At 44.3% G+C, this 26,498-nt stretch overlaps 1 protein-coding gene across 4 annotated transcripts; it reads right to left on the reverse strand.

The window, feature by feature from the left end:
• Positions 1-1,604: 1,604 nt before the first annotated feature.
• Positions 1,605-25,332, reverse strand: slc7a14a (solute carrier family 7 member 14a). Of its 4 annotated transcripts, none has more exons than XR_004612680.1 (11): positions 25,224-25,332; positions 14,574-15,130; positions 13,996-14,232; positions 11,966-12,183; positions 11,717-11,863; positions 9,121-9,329; positions 8,863-9,010; positions 7,949-8,444; positions 7,617-7,853; positions 6,308-6,708; positions 1,605-6,261 (listed from the first exon to the last, which is right to left on the reverse strand). XR_004612680.1 is itself a non-coding variant. In XM_034576003.1 (10 exons), the coding sequence occupies exons 2-10, from the start codon at positions 14,878-14,880 to the stop codon at positions 6,410-6,412; spliced, it is 2,298 nt and encodes a 765-aa protein (XP_034431894.1). In that variant the 5' UTR covers positions 14,881-15,130; positions 24,671-25,024; the 3' UTR covers positions 1,605-6,409. The 4 variants fall into 4 exon arrangements, 1 of the variants encoding a protein (XP_034431894.1); XR_004612679.1 differs by lacking the exon at positions 25,224-25,332 and adding an exon at positions 24,671-25,024; XR_004612681.1 differs by lacking the exon at positions 25,224-25,332 and adding an exon at positions 24,914-25,009.
• Between the last annotated feature and the right edge of the window lie 1,166 nt (positions 25,333-26,498).

A 26,498-nucleotide genomic window follows, 5' to 3' on the forward strand; every position in this document is an offset into this window, starting at 1 on the left:
AGCTGGACAGAATAAAAATCGCAGCAATACTTTTTGAGCAGTGAGTTTCTCAGTGAAAAGGGAGTGAAAGTTAAGTCCTCCTATCAAAACACAGTAGTGTTCTGGTTTATTGTAGCTCCAGGCTGCTGGAGGTTTTATGGGGGGGGGGGGGGGGGGGGGGGGGGGGGATTTCCCTGGCTCCTTAAATGACGGATTTCTCCCAGTTTCAGAGACACACAAGAATTTGCTCATAACAACATTTTGTTTTTGTCGGTTAGATGTGTTTTGAATTTGCATTCAACGCCATTGAAATGATGCATGTGTGAATCATTTGTGTTTCACACAAATGATTGCGAAACACCGCTCCCATGGGCAGTAAGTATGGAGATTGTTAGCTTAGCTCAACATGCACATTGTGTGTCACTATCCTGACTCACAACCACCTGCTACCACTTTACCAAACACCTGTAAAACTCACTGGTCTTTCATGTTGTCTCCATTTCCTGAAGAGGCCCTGCGTGTGAAGATGCTTTTAGCAGAGCAACTCTGTTTTCTCAAATACAATAAAATCCTAAACTGCGACAAACCACAAGCACAGCTAATTCTCCTCCTGAAGGCTGTCAACAACAAAAAGACAATATAGCTCTGCTGTTGTTTGTCAAATCAAGGAGGGATTTTCAGAAACATTTTTTAGCTCATCAGCCACAAAAAGCATTTTGCTAGACCTCCATAAAAGACCCCAACAGCTGGGTCAGTCTTATAAACACAATATGTTGTCGTTGACTGAGTGATGGACTTGCTCTGGGGCAGTGTGCTGCAGTTTCCCCATCGGTCATTGCTCTTCTCCTCCAGCGAGAGTTTGTGATCACAATCGTCTGTTTGTTGGTTTGTGAGCAAGATTACACAAACAAACACTAAACAGACTTCTTGGAAGCTTGGTGAGAGGCCGTGGTTTATATATCGGGCAAGAACCCATTCAATGTTGTTGCCGACCAGCATCAGGGCGTGGCTCTGAGAATATTTTTGCCAGGGACTAATTTAAAAAAGCCTTATTTAGAGGACAGATGTCAATGAGTGTGTGGAATTTGGTGCCGCTTGGTTGAATTTAGGGGGACTGCTGGGCCTTGGACGGTATATGCCCTCTACTGAGAGCCATTCTAGCTCAAAAGGAATTGGGACAATCAGTTTCTATATAAAATCAGTCAGTATTTCTCCTGTCACTAGATTTACCAACTTTTCAGACCCTCTGGCAACAAAATCTGGCAACTTGGACAAACCTTTGTCACTTTTCATACAAGCGAGTGGCCATGAGTCTTGAGTCTCTGTGTGTCTTGATGAGTGAGCTTCTAACTTTCTCCCTTTAACTATCTCTGACATCACGGCACAGACGTTGTTTGAACTTGTGTGTTTTGGAGATTTTTGACCGAAGAAATCCCGGCTGACACTTGACAGAACAGAATGCAATTAATTTATGTACATGTTATATTTTCTATTGACATATATGCTGAGGTTTGACCTAGTATTTTAAATTTCAAAACCATATTCCACCCCAAAACGTAAATGATACAATTGCATGTTTGTGTTATGTGCGTATTCATCTTCGTGTGTGAACAGAATGAGGAAGCTTTTTTTTGTTGGTATTTGCAATTCATAACTTTCATTGTTGCATGGAAACAATATCAACAACTCAGCAAAAACAGTGCACTCAGGAGCAAAGTAACCACACGTATGGAAGAAAGCATTTAAAAAAAGGAAAAAAAAGACATATAAAAACTACATTATACAACTTTGTGCCAAAATATACAGAAGAGAAAAACGAATATCTATAGTTGCATATAGAAGCCAATCTCAACGAGTCGGACACACACTGACTGGACACTCGGCCACAGCGAGCACAGAGCACAGGAAGAACATGGCACGTCTTCTCCGAGACTAAATCAACGACTTCAAAAGCAGCGGTGGCGCTATTCGATTATGTTTGTACTTCACCCCTTTATAGAATTGTATTAAAATAGTTTCTGCAATGTTTTCTGTGGTACTCTCACACCGAGACCTTCTACAGTCCTACTGACGGTCCTATTTCGAAATCCTTCAAAGGAAAGGATTAAGATCTACAAAGGAGTTTAGACTACGGTTGTTAAAAATATATCTCGAGCAGATTCTCCCAGGCCTCCTCGCGACTAAAGGACACAGAGTGAAGGCTGATTAAACTCCACCCTGGTCCTTTTGTGCACACCTTCCCCAGGAGGGTCTGAGGATCGCAAAACAGCTGTAGAAAAATACTTCTTCTTTTCGTTCCTCTTTCGGTGTCGTACTTTTTCTCCCCCCCTCCTTGTCATATCGGCCGCTGGATGAGTCCAAACGAATACTTTCAATCGTTCAACTAGGGTTTCTTTCAACTAGGGTTTTATTTTTAAATAACCATTGCACTACGAGAGAAGAGAGAAAAGTATTGTCTTCTTCTGATTAGTAGCTTATCAGCAGGAAGATTAGCTCTGTTGTATCTTAAGTGTTGAAGAATCTTTCAGTCTCCTGTACGTGGACAGTAAACAGAGATTGTGGACTTTGGCTTGCAGAGGATGTGATCGTTACAAAGGGATGTTCAGGAAGTAGATAGTTACTGTTAGTGGCGGAGGGACGATGTGAGAGGAGTCGCTCCCACACCCGAGTGTTTGCTACATGTTCTACTCCCTTTTCCAAACGGAGCCTTTGCTTCCCATACCTGGGCGAGACTACATCAAGAGCTGGGACGTCTCGAATTGAATCCAGAAAATTACTGTATCTCCTTTTGCTTAATAGAATTATTTTCGCACTGAGCATAACGTTCAGTTTGGGCTCGAATCTGAATACAAACAATTTCTGTGTGCAGCGAAGACATCGTCTTTTAGTTCCCTGCACCGGTAGAGATCCTGAACAATGCCCCACTCGGAGCTCGGAGGTCGTTCCCAGGTATGAGACCTGAAGCCTGCGTTTGGTTCGGTTCAGTGTTCTGTTACGTCTCGTTGTTGCGTTCAGTCACCACATGCAAGTACAACATTTTACAGTTCAGCCTCGTGCATGACGGCATGCTGCACATTCACCGGACAGTCACATTGAGGCGCAGGCGTAGACCACAAACTCGAACACACACACACACATTCAGTGCATGCACTCACACACTCTTATGCATCCACACGGAGCAGATATAGTACAGAGAGGTTACTGTACAGTTCAGTGTCGGAGGCGTGACGCCGCCTGAATTCGCGGTTTTGGCTGAGATGTGAATGCAAAGCGGCGGCTGAAGGTCTTTTGGTTGAGTTGGGAGGTGAAGTGGATGAGGAGGATATTTTGGTTGAACAGTAAATATGTGAAATGTAGTGTCCTGTTTGTGCTGTTGTTTTTTTTTTCTTTTGTAACCCTATCGCTAGCTGAAACTGTCGATATTGGGCGATTCTGCAAAACCTCCAATTCCTACAATATCCATAATTTTGGAGAAATTTAGGAAAAGATTGTAGTTATATATACAATAAGCTACAGTCATGGTTGGTGTTTGACCGGCACCTCACCTTTACACTATGTTCCACTGTGGACACACCACTCTGCTGTGTGAAGCTGCAGAATCATCCAACACGACAGCCACTAAGTCCTCAGGGCTGGTTTTTCATTTTTTCATTTCACCGGACGACACTAACTCTGACCTATTCATACAGGAAGGATGATTATTCTTTTTTTTAGATGAGTGTGAGTGGAGCAGAGGTAGGGCGGGGGGTTCTGCGTGGCATCCTTTGATTTTAGTGCATTAGACAAGTAAGGCTTCCCCGGAAGGGACAGATGCAGCAACAGGGGGCACGAGGAGAACAAGGAGGACAATCAGGGCAGGCAGCAGCAGTAGAGTCGACGTGCCCCCCCACCCTCGACTTAATAACATCACGGTACGCTATTTGGTGTGTGCTAGAATCCCGTACGGTGCCGTGAGTGCATACATTCTTCACAGGGAATCAAACCTCTAACCTTGGCAGCATTAGCTTACGTGTCCCACACAGTGAGCTGTACAGGACCATGATCTGATTTGATTTTCCCCAACACCTCAGGGTGCAGCGACAGCGCAGGTCTAACGTGTAAAGTTGTACGTCAACGTTAGCTACATGCATGAGAAACTGAAGTGGTGGCCACAAAAAGGGAGGTGCAGTCCGACCACTTTGGGCTTAGAGGGTTCGAGCAGAGCCAGAGGGAGGATAGCAGACACCCTGAGGTGAAACGGTAGCTAATGGATGGACAGGCGGCGGAGGGATCGCTGCCTCGAGTCGTGACTGGAAACCGATCTCGTGCTTGTGACGTGCAGTGATAACTCCCTGCTGACATTGCCTGATGGATGTCAAGGGGGGGGTGAGGTGGCAAGTAAATGAAGGAAGAGTTGAGCCGGAAGAGCGAAGGAGTGATGGAAGCATAAAAAACATGTAGACGGGGGAAGTGGAGTGAAAAGAGTGATGACCAGGAGAGGAGGAGGAAGGGGGAGGGATGGAGGAGGAGGAATTAAATTTCAGTTCAGTCAATATGAAAGTAAAATCCAACTTATTCAGAACACATTCCTTTTCCACCACAGAGTGTGAGGCCAGCTGGAAGAGAGAACTTTCAATATTATGAGAACAACGTCCAGATTTTAGATTAGGTACAAATGTGGAGCATCTTGTTAAGTTTTACTTTGTAAAGATTTTACAAATAGCAAAGTACTTAATCCTTTGGCTGTGCTTTTTCTTTATTCTCATAATATAACAACTTTTTTTCTCATTAAATTACAACTTTATTTTTGTAATATCACAACTTTCTTATCACGACTTTATTCCAGCAAAACTTTGACTTTTTCCCGTAATATTGCGGCGAATATTTCTTTAAATCTCAAGATTTATTTTTCTTCAATTTGGCTCAAATACTCCGGCGTACTACTCAGTAAAGTACTGTAAGTAAATTACTGTTGCAGGGAGGGTGGTTGAAACTTATGTTTCACTTCATAACAGTTTCTTATTTTAAAATATACATTTACTTTTTGGAGTAAAATATAAATCTGTGCTGAGATATAATTTGCCTTTCTCCTCCAAACGTCCTGACCGCCATCCCCTCTGCTTCTAGCGTGGCTAATTTTGTTTTTCTTTTCTAACAGCTATGAAGGAAATTGCTTTTCTGAACTGACGGAACTCAAAATTAATTCCTTAATTCTGGTAAACAGCGAGGGCTGCATCGGCCGAGAGACACAGAACATATGACGTTCATCACAACATGCACATTAGGATTCAACCTGTTCTCTCTCTGTGTGTGTTACAGCCTCTCCTCCTCTCCTCCTCTCCTCCTGCTAGCTGCACTCAGGACAAGTGGGATCTTGCACCACGAGTTGCTTTGTTGCGAGTGGATTGATTTTGAAAAGAATCTGAAGAACACACTTTATATTGACACACACGGACATGAGAGAGTCGATGTAAAAGTGGAGTCTGATTGCACATTCACACTCGCACGTGCACGACGCAAAATCAAAGTAGAAAACAGACTCACATACACCGACAGTAGATGAAGGCACTATTGCAAGCAAAGTCCAAAAGTACTATTTGTCACAAAAAAACATCGACACCCTTTTTCCCAATGCACTCCAGAGTCCCTTGGGCTAGATGGTGGGGGGTCAGGGGAAACATTAAAAGATGCACAGAATGATTATTTTTGAGTTTTGGGGCATTTGAGAGTGTGTGAGGCTGTCCTGTCCTGTCCTGTCCTGTCCTGTCCTGTCCTGTCCTGTCCTCTCCTGTCCGTTGGAAGTAAACCAAGCACAAGAAAGTCCAACCTGGATGCAGGAAATAGCTTGGGCTTGGCATTCTGTCTAACTTTCCTGCCCGTCTATGTTGGAACAGGAAGAGAGGCCCTGATTCATCTGCCTCTCGCTCATCACCTTCTTCTCTCCTGTATCCCATGAACTCAACAGATATCAACAGTGATTGCTCCGCACACCGTGTTTCATGGTTCACGGTGCAGTGAACCACATTGAGTTCTATCTCTCGCTGTGTCCGCACTTTTTTCTGTCTGGCCTTTCTCCTTGTGTGGGATGTGGACTCCGCTAAGTGAATAACAAGTGACTGTGATAAGACACTCACGACCTTGACATCCACATTTTCTTGTGTGAGCAGGGGAACCGAGCGCGGGGGAGTTGCGGTGAAAGGAAAAGCCATTCCACTGCTGGGAAACAATCTAGCCCAAGGGTAGGACATAAACATATACACACACACACACATACACACATGCAGGCATGCTCACACACACACACACACACACACACACACACACACACACACACACACACACACACACAAACAACCATCCATGCACTCACACACTGCTGTTCCCCTTCCCTTCCCTTCCCCTAGGCAGCAGACAAGGCAGTACATTCAGGGTTAACACAGAGTCAGTCCCTTCAGAAATCCATGGGATCCTCCTCGGCGAGGCCGTGATTGGCCACGGTCCTGCCACCACCTTTAGGTGCGATCTCTTCACCTTCAGGTTTTGCCTGGGGGGGCTTAGCGCGCCCCGACCCCCCCTCAGACGCACCCCAGCTGTCAGTGGTGGGTGGGTAGAAATCGTCATCGAAGCCGCAGAAGCCTTCGTCCACGCCATGGTCGTAGCGCTGGTAGGTGGAGGCGTGCACCTCGTTCTCCCTGGCCGTTTTCTCCAGAGTGCTGTTCCACATGCCGTAGCCAAAGTAGATGAGTACACCTGAGAGGACACAGATTTGTTACGAGTGGACTGATTGATTGATTGATCAATACACAAACACTTAGCTAGAGTATCAACTAGGTTTAGAAATCTCTGGGGCACATCTCGAGAAAGTGAAGGGCCCATGGTAGAGTCAAATTCAGAGCGATTTGGACATGCAATATGTTCAATATGAATAACAATTTGAAGAATAGTGCTGTGCGGCTGGTTGACTGACGTTTTTGAACATTGCGAGTTCACAACAATTGCAAAAACAAAGGATTCTCCCAGTTCTTTTTGTATAATTTTTGTATAATTTTAAATGCTCAAATGCAACATTAAAAAACAGAAACACTCAACTTAAAAACAATCTATCACAATCTGAGTCACGCACACACACACACACACACACACACACACACACATACACACACACACACACACACACACACACGCACACATCAAGAACAATGCACTGATATGAACAAAAACAGATCCCGTCTGCACCAGATCTGACTTTAAAGTCAAAAAACAACAACAGCGACAAGTTGAACCTCATGTACACGCATGACACACACAAGCACAGACACACACACACACACACACACACACACACACACACACAAATACAGATGCACAGATAAGATATAACACAGACAGGAAATAAAAGTGAAATGAGTCTTCTTGTTCTTCCATTAAGAAAACAAACATAGCGGGTAAGTGAGACACTCTTTTGGTTTTACTGGCTCACTGAGCCCCGGAGGAATGAGTCACTGTCCAGAGTAATGAAAGTTATCACTCCATTGTTTAAGATCAACTGAGGTGAGTCATTGTTTATATGGGCAGTCCCCATCTGTCGCTGGAAATTATGGGAACCTGGGAGCGACACACACATGACTTCAACGCACGTATGTGAATCTGTTACTTACCCACAAAGCACCAGATTGAGAATCGTATCCAGGTGATGGCGGACAGTTTGAGCATGAGGTAAATGTTGACCAGCATGGCTGAAACAGGGACGAAGGGCACACAGGGCGCCATGTAGGGCAGCCGCTTTGGGTTCTCCGGTTGCTGGAGGATGATGATGACGAGCAGGGCAAGCACGATGATGAAAACGATTAACAGCACCAAAGCCCACCAGCGACCCTCTCCGATAAAGCTCGCTCCTGGAGGGAGAGGGGTCCGGAAAAAAATAAAGATTACATTTATAGTTACATTTAACTATTAAATTCAAATGCTAATAATGATAGTGTGCTCTCACCAAATATTATGAAGGTGCAAAAAGCGAAGATGAAGATGAAGAGCAGCAGCACACACATGGTGACAGTTTTCCCAGTGGCTGGAGTTGGTCTGTCCATCTTTCCCGGGAGGCCCAATCGGATCCTCAAGGTGTAGTAGCGTGGTCCAATCAGCTTCTTTAAACGCCGGGTCACCCCGCCCTCTGATTCCTCTGCCTCGATGCCGGTGGTCATATCCACAGTGCCGTAGTTGGGGTGACTGGCGGTGTAGGCGGTCTTGTCTGGTTTGCCTATCAACATCTCGTTGTCACCCAGCGACGGCAGGTTCTTGGCTCCGCAGGTGTTGGTGGACGCGCCCCCGTACTCGTCGGCCTCGCTGGTCGGCGAACAGGCGTCTTTCTCGCACTCGGCCAGGACGCCTTCCTTCCTCTTGCTGTTCTGCTCCTCGGAGAGGAAGTTCACGAAGCCGTGGATGTCGCCCTCGGGTTGGTAACGTAGGAGAAGTACGCAGAGGCTCACCTGCAACCGAGGGGGGGGGACACGAGGTTAAACACTTAAATGCTTACGATCGTATGTTCGCTCTAATCCAATCACATTCCTGCAAGAGCAAAAAGGAGCCTTTTAACAAGTTGGATGAAAAATGCATGACGTCAATGCTTGTAACGGCGGCTCCCTCCATTACCAAAACCCCATGTATATATATATATTAATCCCTTCACTTTGTGTATGTTTACAGCTGTCACATCATTCTGTGTAATTCATGTGTTGCAGGGATTAGTTGTAAGAATCCTCAGGACTTTTCCAAGAAAATCATGCCGTGTGAACATCGGCCTCCCTGTGAGTCCTCGGGTTGTAAAGCAGCGAGAATAAATCTCTGTAATACAGCGAGCTAAGAATATTGAGCCAGCAGCGAGGGTCTTCATTATCCACCGCTCACCAGGGTATAGGCCAGCAGGGTTCCTATGGACATCATCTCTATGAGGTCTCTGAGGCTGACCAGGAGCGACAGCAGGGCGGCCAGGAAGCCCGACACCACGCAGGCAACCGCAGGGGTCTCTGTGAAGGAAGACACGTTTGCCAGGAACCTAAACACACACACACACACACACACAAAGATGAGTCGATTAAGACACAGTCATCTTTAAGATTGATATGAAAAGCGAAGAGCACTAAAACAACTGCGTTAAACACTGACTTAAACAGCAAGCCGTCCCCCGCCATGGCGTAGATGACCCTGGGCATGGGGAACAGGGACCCGAGCAAGGAGACGGTGAGTCCGGCTATGGAGCCGACCGCGACGATATACTTGGCAAACATGCAGCCGTGCACGGCGAACATTTCCATGAGCGGGGCGTCCGCATCAATCTCGTTGTACGGTACCATCAGAGTCAGGATCACAGAGACCTGGACGGAAGAGAATGAAATACAATCACAGAAGTGGTTAGTTATGGGAATTTACGGCTTTCAATTGTGAAAAGAAAGTGTCTCTGCATTCATCAAGAAATATTGCTAAATTATTTTATTTATATAGCGTCTCTAAAAAACACGTTTTACAAAGTGATTTGCCAGACGAAGCAATAAGATGTAAATAAAAGCAAGTAGATGACGGGGTCGTGTAAATGCAGTAATTACATCTAAAAAGAATTGGAAGAATAAAAAGAAGATGGCTTCAATAGGGATAAAAAGTAAAAGGTACATGAAGGCAAATCTGTAAAAATGGGTTTTAAGAAGTTATTTGAAAGAAGTCACTGAATCCGCAGGCCTCCTCTCTTCAGGCAGGTCGACCCGAAACCGAGGGGCCGCCTGCGGATCTAAAGCTGCTTTAAGTCCTTTAAGTGCTCATAAAAAAATGGAAATTTGAACATGAACGAATCCATAACAACTGCCAGAGAGTAACTTTGCTGATGAAGACCATATGAAAGTCTCAGTGACAGTGAATGCTCTAATCGCACAAACATTCAAACACTGAATAAGTGTTGATTCTCAATACCTCGCTTTGCAAAGCATCCCTTCACATGCAAGATGTAAATTTGTCATGCTTCTCTCTCACTTTATGTGTGTGTGTGCGCGTGTGTGTGTGTGTGTGTGTGTGTGTGTGTGTGTGTGTGTGTGTGTGTGTGTGTGTGTGTGTGTGTGCGCGCGCGTGTGTGTGTGTGTGTGTGTGTGTGTGTGTGTGCGCGCACACACGTGTGTGTGTGTGTGTGTGTGCGTGCGTGTGTGTGTGTGTTCCTGATTCTCATGGCTGACGTGTGAAATCATGCAGGGCCATCTGTCACAGATACTGTGCTGCAAAGAGAGGGATTTGCTTGAACAGATTACAGGAAAGCACAGGAATAATAATAAAAAGACCAACGCTCGCAGAGAGGAAGACGCAGAGCTCAGTTTGTCCTCGCAGCCAGGGGCCCTTTGACCCTTCGTCCAATCCTGGTTGATGGTGTGATGTGGACCGGTTGAAGTGGGCGAGACTAATCTGGGTGGAATCCTGGTTAAATTTCTTTGTTTAGAGGGTAAAGCTAATCCCAAATGTGTGAAAAATATTCTGGATCTTCATCTCCACGACTTTAATGATCAAGATGGGAGCAGAAACGCTCAAAAGTTAAATCCATCAAATAAAGATTCTGAGAAGCTGAGAGAGGGCTGAAGTGGAGGATCAGATTCGACTGAGACATAGAGAGAATGTGAAAGACAAGGTTTTCAAAGAGTAGTTGAGTTCTAAGGTCGACGCACTCTATTTCCCTCCAGGCGATACCGAAAAATTCTGCCTCCTGATAGGCCGATGTTTCGCGGTAGCCATAGCAACAACCATCCAGCACAAACGTGTGAAAGTCAGAAATGTGGCCGGCTGTGCGAGCCGAATACGTAAAGATCACAGATGAGATGCACACAGCCGGAGTGCAGGGGGGGGTAGTGTATCGATGTTTGATCTTTTCCACCTCTCTGTCAGCTTTGGGATGACTCCACCAAGTCTGTGCTCACAAGTTAAAGCTGAAGGTGTGAAGAAGAAAGAATGATACATAACAAAAGCAGCAGTAGCTCTTTTATATGTCAGCGTGAAACAGAAGTAGAAAGAAATATGTAAACCGAAATCACTGAATTCTATTGTATTCTCGAAACTTTATTTTTCTTGAATTCCTCATGAATTTTTAAATGGTCAGAAAATAAAACTAAACCCACAATTGATCTTATTTGTGATAAAGAAATGGAATCTTCAGATTTAAGAGTCAAACCAATGACTCCACCTCAGTTACAGAATATGCCTCCGCCAACCAGAGCAGTTTCAGTCTACGTGTTTTTTTCCAGACTCATATGAGGTCACCAATCAATCAATAATCAATTGATCTTGTAGAAAAACTTTAAAGAAATGTCCTCAAAGTGTTCTTGAGATATCGTGTTCACGAGTACAGGAGGTCATGTGACCTTGACCTTTGACCACCACAATCGAATCAGTTCTTCCTCGATTCCAAGTGAATGTTTGTAGCAAATTTTAAGAATCTCCCTCAGGGTGTTCTTGAGATATTGTGTTCATATTGTGACAATGTAGTTTGTGTGGTCACAGCAACCATGACCTTTGAGCTTTGATCACCAAACTCTAATCAGTTCATCTCGGAGTTCACTTGAACTTTTCTATCGAATTTGAAGAAATTCCCTCAGGGCGTTCTTGAGATATCTTGTTCACAATTACAGGATGGACGAAGAACCCCGGAAACAAAATGCCGCCGGCCACTGGCTAGAAAATAAACTATGCATTGTTTGTATTTCTGGATGTGCACATGTTTGTCAGTGTAACTTACAGAGACGTAGGCGGTGAGGCAGGTGATGAGCGAGGCAGTGATGGCGTAGGGGATGGAGGTGTTGGGACTCTTGGCCTCCTCTCCTGTCGTCGCGATGATGTCAAATCCGATGAAGGCGTAGAAACACGTGGCTGCCCCCTGCATCACCTGACACACAGAGGAACCAGGAGGAACAACCGTTTATTATCCTTCCTCACATCTGCGTGTCGTGCTTTGATTTTGCATTTGCGTTTGTCTGCGTGCGCATACCCCCGACCAGCCAAAGGGCAGGAATCTGCCGTCGTCCCAGTTCTCTCCGCTGACAAAGAACAGCCCGGCGATCATCATGAACACCCACACGATGAGGTTGATGACGTTCAGCACGTTGTTGAAGCCCACAGAGTTCTTCACCCCCAAAGCCACAATCACCGTCACCACCAACGCTATGACCAGCGCCAGCAGGTCGGGGTACGACTGCTCCCCTTTACCTGGAGAGGAACCACACAGACAAAGGATGTCTCTTTGGTTGAAGGTAAAGATCAAACTGCTCACAAACATAAACCCATATACATTAGAATGTCCATTGGTCAGGGTTGGAATAAAAATGTATCTTCATAACTTGTTTTGTCTATTTTAAATTTAATAAACTAACAAATAATGGCCGATGCAATAACCAGGAGTCCGAGGTAAAATCAGCACATAGATTTTCTTTTCCGACCAACACTCTAAGACCCCAAAATAAAAGAGCAGCAGATCTTAAAATATGAAAGGTTGACCAGCAAATATTTAGCATTTTTGCATAATACACTATCTCAACAATTATTAGAACTGTTGTCAAAGTAGTTTTCTGTCTGAAACTTTGGAACCAGCCAGTTTAATCTGTTTATTCTTTGGATTTTCAAGCTCAAGTTGGTTATTTAAAGCTCCAACTCTAAAAAGTACTGTCACCCAGCATGGGATCATAAGAGTGAGCCCAGTTGATGTGGGGTGTGGAGTTGTTTTATTATTTTAAGCAGGAAGAGGAAACTTTCCATTATGTTGTGGAGCAGCTGGCCTTGCTGCTCGTCATGTGACCAGCACCACTCCTTTGTCAGTGTCCGGCAGGAAGAGACTATCAGGACAGTGTCATCACTGTTCCACACACGTCAGCGTTAGTATTCCACCACATATAGCGAGCAGTCCGAGTCATGGGGCCGTTTATGACATGGAAAACTGGAAATCCAAGATGTTACTTTCCAAAACAAGACGATTTCCAAGATAATCAGTGAAACATCACTCTGATTCTCCCTGGAGAAAAATCCAGTCTGGGTTGAGAGGTTTTCCAGATGGTGCCACTCAAAGAGAGAAGCCCACTGGAGTAGCAGTTGACAACGTAATCCATGACTCGAAGTGACATTTCTCCAAAAATGTACTGAGTGACAGCAAAGATATGGTTTATTTAATCTGCTCCTCTGGGTCAACACATCGCTGTAACTGTCATTCAACCCCTGCACGAGAATTCAGGTTCGCGTCACTGCAGCAGAACAACTTCAGCTACAGGAGCAGAGCTGACGCTGACCTTCTTGTGAAGAGTCAGGAGGAAAGAGTGTAATATATTTGTAGAGGACACTTGTCTGTTCGTTTCTGATAAACCGAGCTGCTGAGCTGTAGATTTTAAATGGGGAGTAAAAGCCTAAAGTTAATATTCTAGTTCAATAAAACCAAATAAAAATGTGCTCTGTCTTTGTTATTTACCAAAAATGCTGACTTTATATTATGTAACATCATTAGTTTTTTAAAGGAGACATTATGCTCATATTCAGGTTCATAATTTTAAATAGTGTTATTACTTGAAAGGTTAATATGCTTTAATATTCACAAACACATCACTTTCTCAGACTACATTGCTGCAGCTCCTCTTTTCAGCCTCTGTCTGAAACGCTTGGATTTAGCTCCTGTCTCTTTTTAAGGCCCTCCTCCTGATAAAGCCCAGTTTCCTCTGATTGGCCGCTTCCACTCTCCTATTAGCTGGCTTTGTTAGGAGGCGTGTCAAACTAGCTGGGGGTGCATTATGCAAATGTGAGACTTCGTACAAGCGTGATATCGCGGAAAGAAAAAAATCGAAAAGGCATGTCTCCTTTTTTACGGACTCTATATCACTAACTCCTGTTGTGCATCCAAATCTTGAACTTTATCTAAGTTTAACATTCATCCAAACCCTGAAGCCTAAACGTATAATAACTCAAAATCAGAAGCTGTAAAAGAAACAACAAACTAAATCTTTCTCTCTCGCTACAGTTGCACAGCCATGTTCCACTCACCCAATCCATTGAGCGTCCCAATGTGAGTAATCATGAAGTTGCTGATGCTGTGGTTGGCCAGCGAGTCGGCCATGCTGCTGAGAGCCGACGCCCCCGCCGCCGTGCCGATCAGATACTCCAAAATCAGGTTCCAGCCGATGAAAAACGCCACGCACTCGCCCACGGTCACGTAGCTGTATGTGTAGGCCGAACCTGTGGTCTTAGGCACGCGCACGCCAAACTCTGCATAACACACTCCTGTGGGACCGTGAGGGGGAGGCACACACACACATGCAGACACACACAAACACACACACACATCAGTGATTTGAGTTTATCATCTTCCAAGTGAAGGCTGAGTTGAAGGTATTGATAGGAGCATTAATGTAGTACTAAGATATCCCTTGAGTGCCTCTCATTTTATAGCTTTGCCCGTGCGATGTCTTCGACCTTGTGATAATCGCATAGTTATTAAAAGGTCTTTCACATGCATCATATCAGTGTAATTGTGATATGACGGTAACATCTATACTGCGGAATATAAAATGCCAGAAGGTAGTAGACGTCAGTACATGAACGCGTGCGTATCTCAGTCCCACCTGACAGAATGGAGGCCACAGCGGCGATAATGAAAGACACGATGACCCCCGGGCCGGCCATCTCCTTGGCGACCAGCCCCGAGACCACGTACATCCCCGTCCCGACACAGCTGCCCACGCCCAGCGACACCAGGTCCACCGTGGACAGCACCCGGGCCAGTTTGGTTCCGTGGGCGCTGGTGCCCGATGTGCCTGAATCCAACATGGACTCCACCGGTTTGGTCCTCAGCACGCGGGACGTAAAGGTTTTCCATTGCGAGCCCCACTGTACCCTGCGGGGGTCCAGCTTCACCATCAGACCGCTCATACTGGGAGCTAAAGGTCAAGGGTCACAGTCAATGGGAAGAATTGGAAAAGGAAGAGTAGGAAGATGCGGAGTCCTTGATGCTTCTCCTTTAGCTCCTTCACAGTTTTCCTTGAGCCAACAGTTGCGTAGAGCGCAGACGAAGAAGAATTATTCCCAGTCCAGGTGACGGAAGAAGTTTTCTGCTACCTCTCTCTCCTGTTCAGTCAGATGCCATCGCAGGTCTTCTCCACATGGCGAGGGGGAGAGTTACCTGGAAGAAAAAGGACGGGAGGACTTATTTCTGCAGCATTTCACAGCACATTGCCTTCTGTCGTTTGTCTGAGATAATGCTTTTTTTTTTTCCACTGCACACACCAGGACACAGGAGGCAACCGGTGGGGAGGTGTTACACATTCTTCCGCAAATGAAGTGTACCTGAATGGGGAAGCAGCTAATTAGCTGTCCTCTCCCTGTGGCCGTGTTGCTATGGTAGCCGGGCTCAAGAGGGATGGCAGTGGAGTCATGTGTAATCATGTAGAGTCAAATTTATTCTCTTAATGTTTAAATGAACTGTAGTTGCAAGTTTCTTTGCCTTGGACGATTGTATACGCAATGAAAATATAATAAAACAAAGATTACTAGGTAATTTGTCTACAACAAAAAATATACATTGCAACCAAAAATATATCTGGTAATTTATTTTTCTACTGAGGCAAACCTGATTCAACAGATTCCAAACCCAACCCTACCTTATCCTATCTCTAACCCTAACTCGTAATATACCAAGTAATTAGCATTTAGTGCAAGTTTCCTTGAATATACATAAATATATTATTTGCCTATCAACTATTTTGTATTCAATTTTAAATTACTGACTTCTAATACAAACAAAGCAAAACATATGTTACGATGCATGATTACTTATTTGACTCCGGGTCCCCCCCCGCGACCCTCAAAGGTTTAGAGCTGTAGATAATGGATGGATGGGAATTACCCCAGAGTGTGTGAAAGAAGGAGATGTACTTACAGAAAAATGTATTATCATTAATAATAATAAAATGAGATATCAGCTCAACTCATTGACTCTTTTCTGTCTGTTTATCTTACTGTTGAGTGCATTTTGGAGATAATGTGAACGTTTTTTATCGTTTATTGCTGCGTCTATCTAAATAAAGGATGTGAACTATTATTCCCCAAACAGTATCTAATCACACTGTAACAATACAGAAGACCATTAAAATGATTCCACATTATAATAAAATATGAGTCTGAATATGAAAGTAAGCAATCAGTGAAACAATTTAAGGACAATTATGTGTTGTGTTTTGCAAATAATAGAATATTGTCAATCGCCACAGTCTTCATACATTTCCAAAGCTTTTCAGCCCACACCCACAATTACGGTGGATATTTAGCTGTAAACTCCACTGATGTCAGTTGACTATTGATTGCAGAGAACAGAGATATCCAGATGATCCCAAAAATGAAAAGTCTGTAAAATTACTTTTTTGCAGCTAATGAAATAAACATGTGCTCAGTTAGACAATGGTACATTTACACGAATCTAATCATAATCTGCGAAACTCAGGAACACAAAACACCCACACACACAGATGTTTTGAAACATCTGTTACATTTCTATATTCTCTGGTCGGCTTCATTGACAGCGATCACCACCTGCCCTGTGTTGAGTGCACACTATGTGAACAGTGGCAGAGCGGCAGAGCAGAGACGCACAAAGCTCGGTGGCAGCAGGTGTTCCATCTGCTCTGGGCTGGAAAACTGACTTCAGTTTACTACCTGTACTTCTCAGGATACAGGTTTGTCTGAGAGAACTTAACCTTCCTGGAAACTGAGTTGATGTGAAACAGATAGGTGTTCACAACTTATATCAACAGCAGTACAGTTGTTTATTTTCTCTTGTAACGAAAACATGAACCGAACTTTATTCATAAACAAGTGTTGTAATGCACAAACAATATATGTAATAATAAATACAACATAAATAATACAAAAATAAGGCTATATATATATTTATACACCTACACCTGCATACCCAAAATCAAATATAAACAAATTTGCATTGTTATTTATAGCAAAAAGAGTGGAAGACAAACTAAGGAGCAATACAGGTGACACTGCTGTTCTCCTTCATACTGAGCAAAAACTGCAGTGATGTGATGTTAGCTACTGAATAATTTAATAGAGTGTGGGCACAGGCAGTAACTTTTACATGTAGTTAAACTTCTAGCCATGGAATTTATTTGCTTTCTCCTTTTCATCACAAGCCATTGGAAATAGATAACGTTAAGTATGTGAGCAAAAACAGCAGGAACAAATAAAAACACAGGTGTGAGTCAGAGACAGAGAAACTGCTGCTGTCTCCCAGTGTGTAACTAATACGCTGCTGTTGTCTTTACAGCGGCATTGTTCTGCACAGACGAGCAGTGTAATGGAATTTCAAACAAGCCTCTTCAATATTACAGCACAAAACAAACACGCGCTATCTGCTGCTGTTTAGAAATCAATAGCTGAATTCTTGTCACCAGCTCAACATTAGTGTGTGTCCTCTCCGGATGAGAGAGCTGTCAGGACACCCATCCTCGTGTCTAATCAGCTGTGACTAATCCCGTCTCTGCGTCCGCCCCTGCCCATGTCTGAATTACTGGTTGAATAACCTGATTGAGCTCTCGTTGGCTCTCCACTAAGAGCCACATTGGCCTAATAAAGCTGAGAGCACTTCTGATTCCTTCAAAACCAGCCTGGCAACCGGCCGACATCACATGGCCGTATAGTCCCCGCAAAAAAAGAAAAAAGACAAACCTGGCAAGTGGCCCTGGCCCTGTTCTCATAGCCTATATGGAAAGAGCAGGAAAGAGCCAACTCATCACCATCTAGTAGAATCCCTGAGTCAGGGAGATTTGTCAAACGTTGAGTATTTATTTAATTTCCTCTTTTTTTCTCTCCGTCTCCTCAGCTCAGGCAATGACTCTGCATTAATCTCACTGAAGTTTTGGCTGCTTTTGAGGAAAAATGGAATAGAAAGTGTATCAATCTGTCTGTTAGGTCACCATCTGTTAGTTCACCATCCCAACAACCACTGGGTAGGCAGACAGGTAGGTAGGTAGACAGGTAGACAGGTAGGTAGGTAGGTAGGCAGACAGGTAGGTAGGTAGACAGGTAGACAGGTAGACAGGTAGGCATGTAGGTAGGTAGGTAGGTAGGTAGGGAGGGAGGGAGGGAGGGAGGTAGGTAGGTAGGTAGGTAGGTAGGTAGGTAGGCAGGCAGGTAGGTAGGTAGGTAGATAGGTAGGTAGGTAGGCAGGCAGGTAGGTAGGTAGATAGGTAGGTAGGGAGGGAGGGAGGGAGGGAGGGAGGTAGGTAGGTATGTAGGTAGGTAGGTAGGTAGGTAGGTAGGTAGGGAGGTAGGTAGGTAGGGAGGTAGGTAGGTAGGTAGGTAGGTAGGCAGGTAGGTAGGTAGGGAGGTAGGTAGGTAGGTAGGTAGGTAGGTAGGTAGGTAGGTAGGTAGGTAGGGAGGTAGGGAGGTAGGCAGGTAGGTAGGTAGGTAGGTAGGTAGGGAGGGAGGTAGGTAGGTAGGTAGGGAGGTAGGTAGGGAGGTAGGTAGGTAGGTAGGTAGGTAGGTAGGTGGGTGGGTAAGTAGGCAAGCCTTTAACAGACTGGTGCTTCGAGCACCATGCACTTCAAGAACTGATCACTTGAACACAACAATGCTTTACTATCGAACCATCCAAACACCACACCCTGCTGAGCAGTCTCACAGATATCAGCAGTAATTGGAAGGTTATAAAAATCGAGATATTGAGCAATAAATGAATTTTCTTTGGCTTGACTTGACTTTGGCGACTGTCTGGCTGAATCAGTGTCTTGCTTGGCTGGCCACAGTCTCCCTATCTGACCGACCTAATAAATCTGATTCCTCGTTTGACACAAAAGAGAAATTACTGGCTGCCAGGATGAGTCCGTCTCTCATCAGTCACACTTCAACTATCCCCGTCCGTCGGAATTGTCCAGAGATGGATTTTTAAATAAGACCCGTAATGCTCCCTTCGGTTTCACTGAGCTGGCTGCACGACCGGCTCAATAATTTTCCGATAGATTCTTTGTCTGATTTGATGATATGTAACTATCAATCTCCGAGCTCTAATTGACCAGCCCAGTGTCTTGGTCGTGCACAGAGGACGCAGCATGGAGTCATGTGCCGGAAAAGAACACTGTGCTTCCCAATAATTGAGTCAAACTTCCCCCATGTGCCCCTGAATTGGTTTAGTGAACTAACCAGAGAGCCATGATGTAATAAGAGGCTCTGTGGAGAGCAAAAGAGAAAAGTACACTTATTTTACAGAGATCCAAAGACAATATTTAAATAAATGTTTATTGTACATGGACATTATCAGAACTGTGATTTTGGGAGAAAAACTGATCCCGTTGTGTTCTGAGCCCCTTTGAGATTTTATTCCTCTGTGACATTGGAAATCTTAATCCAGCCGTGTCTGTCTGACTCACATGCACTAATTTAATTTTCTTCTTATCTATATGACTGCTAATCCGCTGTTTATTCAGGCACACGGAGGCTCACAACAAATTTCAGTTTTTCCTCGTTGAAAGAGACCACAGGGGTGAATGGATGCAGCCATCTGGCAGCGAGTAAACAAACATGTTGTAAACCTATGACCAAAGTTTCTTTAACCTTTGAACCAATGACAGGTTGTACGTCTATCTAGGTAGTCATAGTCAGGCCTGAGATGTTACTCTGGGATCACCAGGCAGTTCATCCGTTTATTTCGATAGAACAAGGTTAGCACCGTCATCTCCCAGCAGAGGTGCTCGGTTGGACTCTGTCTGCGTGGGTTCTCTACTTCCTGACAAACATCCAATTGGTTAGGTTAATTGGAGACTTTAAATTGTCAGTTAAATTGAACATGAATGTGAGTGTGAATGGTTGTCTGTGTCTATATGTTGACCCCAACTCTCGGCCAATTGGCTCCAGCTCCCCGAAGCTGCAGTAAAGATAATAGATGGATGGATAAACGGAACATGAGTCATATGGTCAAAGCAAACCAAATGTGCTACATAGCGTAAAAAAAAAAAATACACAAAATACTATCCAGCCCTCTGTCATTCAGAACCATTTGGAGTAATGTCTCACTGACAAACACTATTGCACCAGGTAATAGAGAAATGTGAAAACAAACAGGGACGTCCCTGAGCTTGTTGGCTCTTCACTCAATTACTGACTGGCTCGTTTTCTGGTGTCCTGGTGGGTCTGACTCATTTCAGGGTTTTGACCATGAAGCTCCAACATGTTGATCTGTAAGAAACGAGTGAAGAGACATCAAAGTAAAGTGCATCATCCCCTGGCTGTCAAAAGTTTTCCAAGGTGCAAACTGTTGGCTCTGACTCCGGGGCACAGATACATTCTGCATGACCGGCCTGTCAGCGAGCCCCGTTCACTCACAGTTTGGCCTGTCGCAGCCCCATCTATCTTCGGCCTAATGCAGCTCGGTGGGAGCCTGCAGCCTGCGGCACAATGGATCTGGCTCCAGACTGCCAGATAAATAAAAACAGCCGTGTCACTCCCACTTGCTCGTTGGCTAAGCAGCCATATCGATGACATCTCTGTCTGTGTGGCCTCAAGCTCCAAACACAACAGGGTCATTTCACACAGGCAGGAGCTAAACCCGGCTGTAAACTAGCTTGATGTCTGAACCTCTAACTGGAGACAAGTGAAGACACAGCTTAAAACCTGGCTCTAAAACTGTCTCAGCGATTCTGGCTCCGGACTGTTAGCAACACTCAGACATATTGGATAATGGAGAAAGGGAAAATTGCCACAACACATTCCCCCCTCCCCCCCCACAGTATTTTCTCTATTGATCCGATTTGCTTCCCTGCACTTGTTGTGGCCACTATTGTCGAATCTGTAGAGAATTTTCTAAATAGCATCCCTTCGTTAGAAAAGGGCCGGCAGCTCAGGAACAGCAGATTTGAGTTTCCGTCACTGGTTGGCGGAGGAATACATAATTCTTTTTCTCTGTGTCTTCTCAGAGGCCAGCGTTGAAGGTCTTTACCATGGCAACCAAATGAATTCCCTGGACTAGAGTTTGTCCAACATCGGAAACAAGAACCAACACATTTTTTGGTCCAACAACAACTTTGACTTCAAGATTAGCATAGTGAGCACCAACATGATTCACCAGGCCTCGAGTGTGTGTGTTTTATTTCTCTCCTACTGTGTGAAAGGTGCCAGAGGTCGTTTGAAGAGGAAATTTCTTCATCTCCTGTTGAATTAATGTGGGATTAATGCAGTTTCTCAATGTAGAAATATTCTTCAGTATGATATTCAATAACGCTTCGACTGAAATAGATAAAAGAAGCCATATCCTGTGTTTAAAGCACTTACACTTTATTCTTTTGTTTGCTTGCGTCTGTAAAGCTGCTGACAGACGCTGCTGCACTGAACTCTGGATGATCTCCTGAAATTATGGGAGGAGCTGTACGTGAGAACGCAAATGTCTGGGTCGGCCGCTGGGGACGTTTTTTCCTGCCAGCACCCTGTAAGAGTCCTGTCCAGAGGATTCACAGCGAGCAGGAGGGACGTGTTGATGATGAGAATACCCAGACCCCACCCCTCGCCTGAGAGCTCCAGGGATTTTCCTGTCGAGTCTGACCCAGACTTTTTCCCGAATTCATGTCTGAAAAAGGCTTATTCCAGACAGTGATTATAACTTCTAGACACTGCAGGTGTTTACTGCTGCATTGACAAAAGTAATGTGTCATGCTAAAAAGTTCACGTCTGGTGGGTTTATGTAATTATCATAATAATTAGGACGATCTTTAAAGTTTATTTTTCTTTGATAGCGCATGGCTACGTCCCTTTGGAGGAGGTGAAGATGCAAATACCGGGTTTGTTTACCTCGAACTCTGATCGCTCTCTTCATTAAGGACAAGTCCCAACACTGAACTAATGAGGACTATTACAGAGGACATGTGGGGCAAAGCTTCAGAGAGACGCTATTTTTCATATTAGAACTGTGCTTCCCATTTGCATAAAGATTGACTGTCAATATAAAGCCTGTGTTTGCTATTTGAATATATTCTTATAAACAATGGAAACCTATGACTTTTAAAACCTAGAACAAATAATGTAGTTGTTGGCAAATACACCAATAAGCACAGACTTTTCTTACATACAGCTGAAAATAATAACAGGCATTATCCTACAATCTATAATAACCTGACTCGAGGAAAGATCATTTTCTGTGGCTTCGATACAGCAGCTTTAACTGCGGCAGCTATTGGCTGCATCAGTCACTGAATATCAGTGTAACAAGTTGAAGATGAATGTATTGAGTTTAGAAAGAGTCACAAAAGAAGAAATATATATGCTAAACTACTTATATAGGTACAGGGAAGCAAACACAAACACACAGATCATATTACATTGTAATGATCGTGATCAAGGCTGCCACCTCCCACACACTGTCCCTCCATCTCTTTCTGTCTGTCTCCCTCGGTTTTCTCTCGCTATTGTGCCTGTTGAACCAACAGCCAGAGGTGTGTGTGTGAGAGAGAGAGAGTGTGTGTGTGTGTGTGTGTGTGTGTGTGTGTGTGCTACTGACAGAGACAAAGGAAAGGATAAAACGTGTGTGTGTGTGTGTGGCTTTGATTATTTTAGCCTTTATGCGCAAGCAGGTTCACTGACGTCAGTGCCGAGCAGCATCTGATGGAAAAAGGGTGGTGGAGGCCAGACAGCCATTCATAAATATAAAGGTGTGCGTGTGCGTGTGTGTGTGTGTGATGCATGAGTCACACTTAACTAATGACATCACTAAATGTAAAGTATTAAAAACTAAAGGTAAAATCCCTCAAAACCAACGCATTTCTCTCTAGTGTCTATCTGGTGTCGTTTGTAAACACACACACACACACACACACACACACACACACACACACACACACATTATTTTTAGCTAATTTTACAAATACTTTAGATCGATATTTGAAATTCTAACAAACTTTATTCAAATAGCACCTTCCTTAACAAAGTAACAATGTGCTTTACAGGTAACAAATTGAAGACACACAGTAGGAAACTGGTGAAAACTTGGGCAGGACTAGAGAGTCGGATGAAGTTAAATACGAATGTGTGCTTTCATTCAATTCATTCAGTTAGATTTATATGTTGTAAAAGATGTAATCAGCCTTCTATAGCAGCCGCAGGTTCGATTCCGGCTTGCGGCCCTTAGCTGTGTGGCACCCCCGCTCTCTCTCTCTCCCCCTTTCAGGCTTCAACTATCCGATCAAATAAAGGCAGAAATGCCCCAAAAGACTGTTTTCCTCAGCCATGCCCCCGTAGCTTCGGGGTAGGACACCAACCATGCATTTCCTGGTCTGAATCCAACCTCTGTGCCTCGTGTCCCGTCATCTCTCCATTTCCACTGCTGCATTCAAAATCTTTTTTTTTTTAAAGATTGCAATAAGATAATCAACCACTCTGACAAAAAAAATGAAAAGAACTAACAATGTTATGGTCGTGCAGTTTGTGCCCGTGCACTGCCACAGCTGAAGTGTCCTGGCGCTCCAGTGGCGTGGCCCTGCATGTGACTCTGTGTGAGACCTGCATGTCTTGGGGCCTGTGTGAGTCTGTGTGTGACGAAAATGCAGGAAGACAAGCTGCAGTTGCTAAATTGGTCAGTTACGTAATCTCCTGGTTACTTCTTGTTATTGTTTCACGGTTCCCATCTTCATCGTCATCTGAATCGTCATCAATTTGACTTATGATGAAAATCTGTGAGTGTGTGGTTTTGCTATTTTGTACGAGAGGAGTTTGATTCATCTCTTTGTAACAGCCGCCCATATATTTTCAAATATCAAGCAGCATTCATATCCATGTGTCCATGAAGTGTACTTATGTCCATTTTAAAGTTTCCCAATGGATGAGAGAGCAAACCTATCAACAATCCTATGTTTACACATTTCTGTGTGCTGAACATACAATTTTCCAACAATAACCCACTATTAACAAACGCAAACACACCCTCCATCTAAAGGCGACTGGATTACACCTGAACGGGCACATTTCCGTGCCGCTGCCCTTTTATAGTGAGTAATAGGCACCTGTTGAGCGCTGACAGGCCCATCAAGCTCCAGCGTATTAGCCACAAATCTGCTGATGACTGTTTTCAGCACCACGGACAGCACGTCGTCACAGCCCAGTACGAGGGGATGAGAGAAAGGAAAAAGAAAAAGAGGGACGAGACCTTATAGCAGATAAAGAGATAGAAAAGGGGGGAAAGAGAAGGGGGAGAGAGAGAGAGAGAAAGAGAGATGTGGCCATGTCATTAGGGATTAGCCCAGTTCCACAGCTTGAGGCTTTCAGTGTGTGAGTGCTCTCACATAGACACACAAAGCAACACAGTACAATACTCAGAGATAGATGGATAGATGGATAGATAGATAGATGGATGGATAGATAGATAGATAGATAGATAGATAGATAGATAGATAGATAGATAGATAGATAGATAGATAGATAGATAGATAGATAGATAGATAGATCGATAGACCGATAGACAGATAGATAGATAGATAGATAGATAGATAGATAGATAGATAGATAGATAGATAGATAGATAGATAGATAGATAGATAGATCGATAGACCGATAGACAGATAGATAGATAGATAGATAGATAGATAGATAGATAGATAGATAGATAGATAGATGTTATTTATTGCACATTATACCACTTTAGAGTAGTATAAGGAGTGACAACAGCAAAGAAACTCACCACGGCATCTTTGTTTGTCTCTGACTCTGACCATATAGGCTAAGAAACAACCACATGCTCCCACCTGCAAGAAAGAAAGTCCCACTTCGTCAAACGTCCCACCCTCTTTCTGTCGGATCCCTTCTGGCTCCCACTTCCCCCTCGACCCACCAAACGCACCCTGCTGCTGCAGCTCCTGTCCGGTGGGAGAAGCGACACACCGCCCTAAACTCTCTCCACCCTTCTCTCGAGCAAAACACTCACACCGTCAAGGTGGATGAACCGTTCCCAGACATCTGCGCGCAGTCTCCAACCATCGCTCCTGCCAGGACGCACGGGTTATGCGCCACAGCTCGTGGAGGGGAGGGGGCGAGTGGGGAACAAAAAAACACAAAGGAAGACAACACACACACACACACACACACACACACACACAAAAAGGGAGAAGGTGGGGGAGGATGAGGAGCGACGGGGGTGGGGGGGGAGTTATCGAGGGCAAGGAGTGTGGATGGGTGATCCGCGACGACGAGAGGAGGGTGACAGGGAGGGAAACAAAGTGGTGGAAAACACTCACTGTGTCGCGGCCGGATTAAAGGATGCCCATGTCGGAGGATGCTGCAGTTCGGTCGCCAGCATCAGCAGCAGCAGCAGCAGCAGCATCTCCGGGAGAGGGAGGGAGGGAGGGAGGGAGAGAGGGAGGGAGAGGCTGATGATGTAAAATGCTTTAAATCATTCAGGAGCCCGCTGCACGACATGTGACCGCCGATACAGTGTATTATTCATCCCGCTTGTTTCCTGGTCGTCCTGCTCCACCTGCCTGGATGAGCTGCATGACCGGACGTCATTGTTCCATTTCCACTGACCCAAAGGATTGTTACCCCAACAGTTTAGGGCTTTTATTTAGTGGATTGCTATTCATATGTCATGGCTTTTATAGCTTAATGTGTAGTTTTTATTGGTCCACCCCAAAAAATCACAAATCGTCTGCTCTTAATCTATCATCCAGATCCGGGTCGTGGTGAAATTAGGTTAATAAAGTAGACCAGACCAACCTTTTCCAGCTCCTCCTATAGGGAAGCCTGGGGCGTTCCCATGCAGGCCAGATGAGATGTAATCTCTCCAGCATGTTCTGGGTTTATACCTCAGGGCCTCCTGCCGTTTACGTGACTGCTAGATGGAAGGTGAGGCGTCCTACTAGGAAGCGAGGGTCGCCTCAACTGACTCCTCACTTCCTGTTTCTACCACTTGCATGATGATGTGGATCCGTAAGCTTCGTCATCACCGTGAGCCATCGATCTCACACGCCAATATGTTGGGGCAGAACGAGACTCCATCTTCCATTCGACAAGTTTCTTTTATCACCCGAGTCAAACACAAACAGTTTGTAGGTGTTTCAGGTCCAAAGGACATTTTGGCTAGTCTCTATTACAACAGCTGTCTGCATATGAATGCAAGTAAATGAAAAAACGATATCCGAAACATGTCAGTCAATGGGTTCCACCTCTTCTGCTCCACATGGACTGTTTACCTGCAGGCAAACTAAGCCTGTATGCTGCAGCATGATTGGTCGTAGTAGATTCTGTATTTTCACATGCGAGATTCTATTGAGATTAATGAGAATTAAGACAAACCAATTTAAATAAAAGAGTCGAGAGCTTGTTTAGAGGAATAAAATCCTACATTTTAATGAAGTGAAGCTAGTTTTATCCATGTATTTTAGTCAAAGAAAATATCAAGCAATTATTCTAAATTTTAAATTAAAGAATTGTACAAAATAAATTTTTGATAAGGAACAAATTTTTAAAAAATAGGCTTAGGATAAACATTTGTGAAAAATCCAGGGGTAAAC

The sequence above is a fragment of the Hippoglossus hippoglossus genome, chromosome 22, assembly GCF_009819705.1.
Source record: "Hippoglossus hippoglossus isolate fHipHip1 chromosome 22, fHipHip1.pri, whole genome shotgun sequence".
NCBI classification, from domain to species: Eukaryota; Metazoa; Chordata; class Actinopteri; order Pleuronectiformes; family Pleuronectidae; genus Hippoglossus; species Hippoglossus hippoglossus.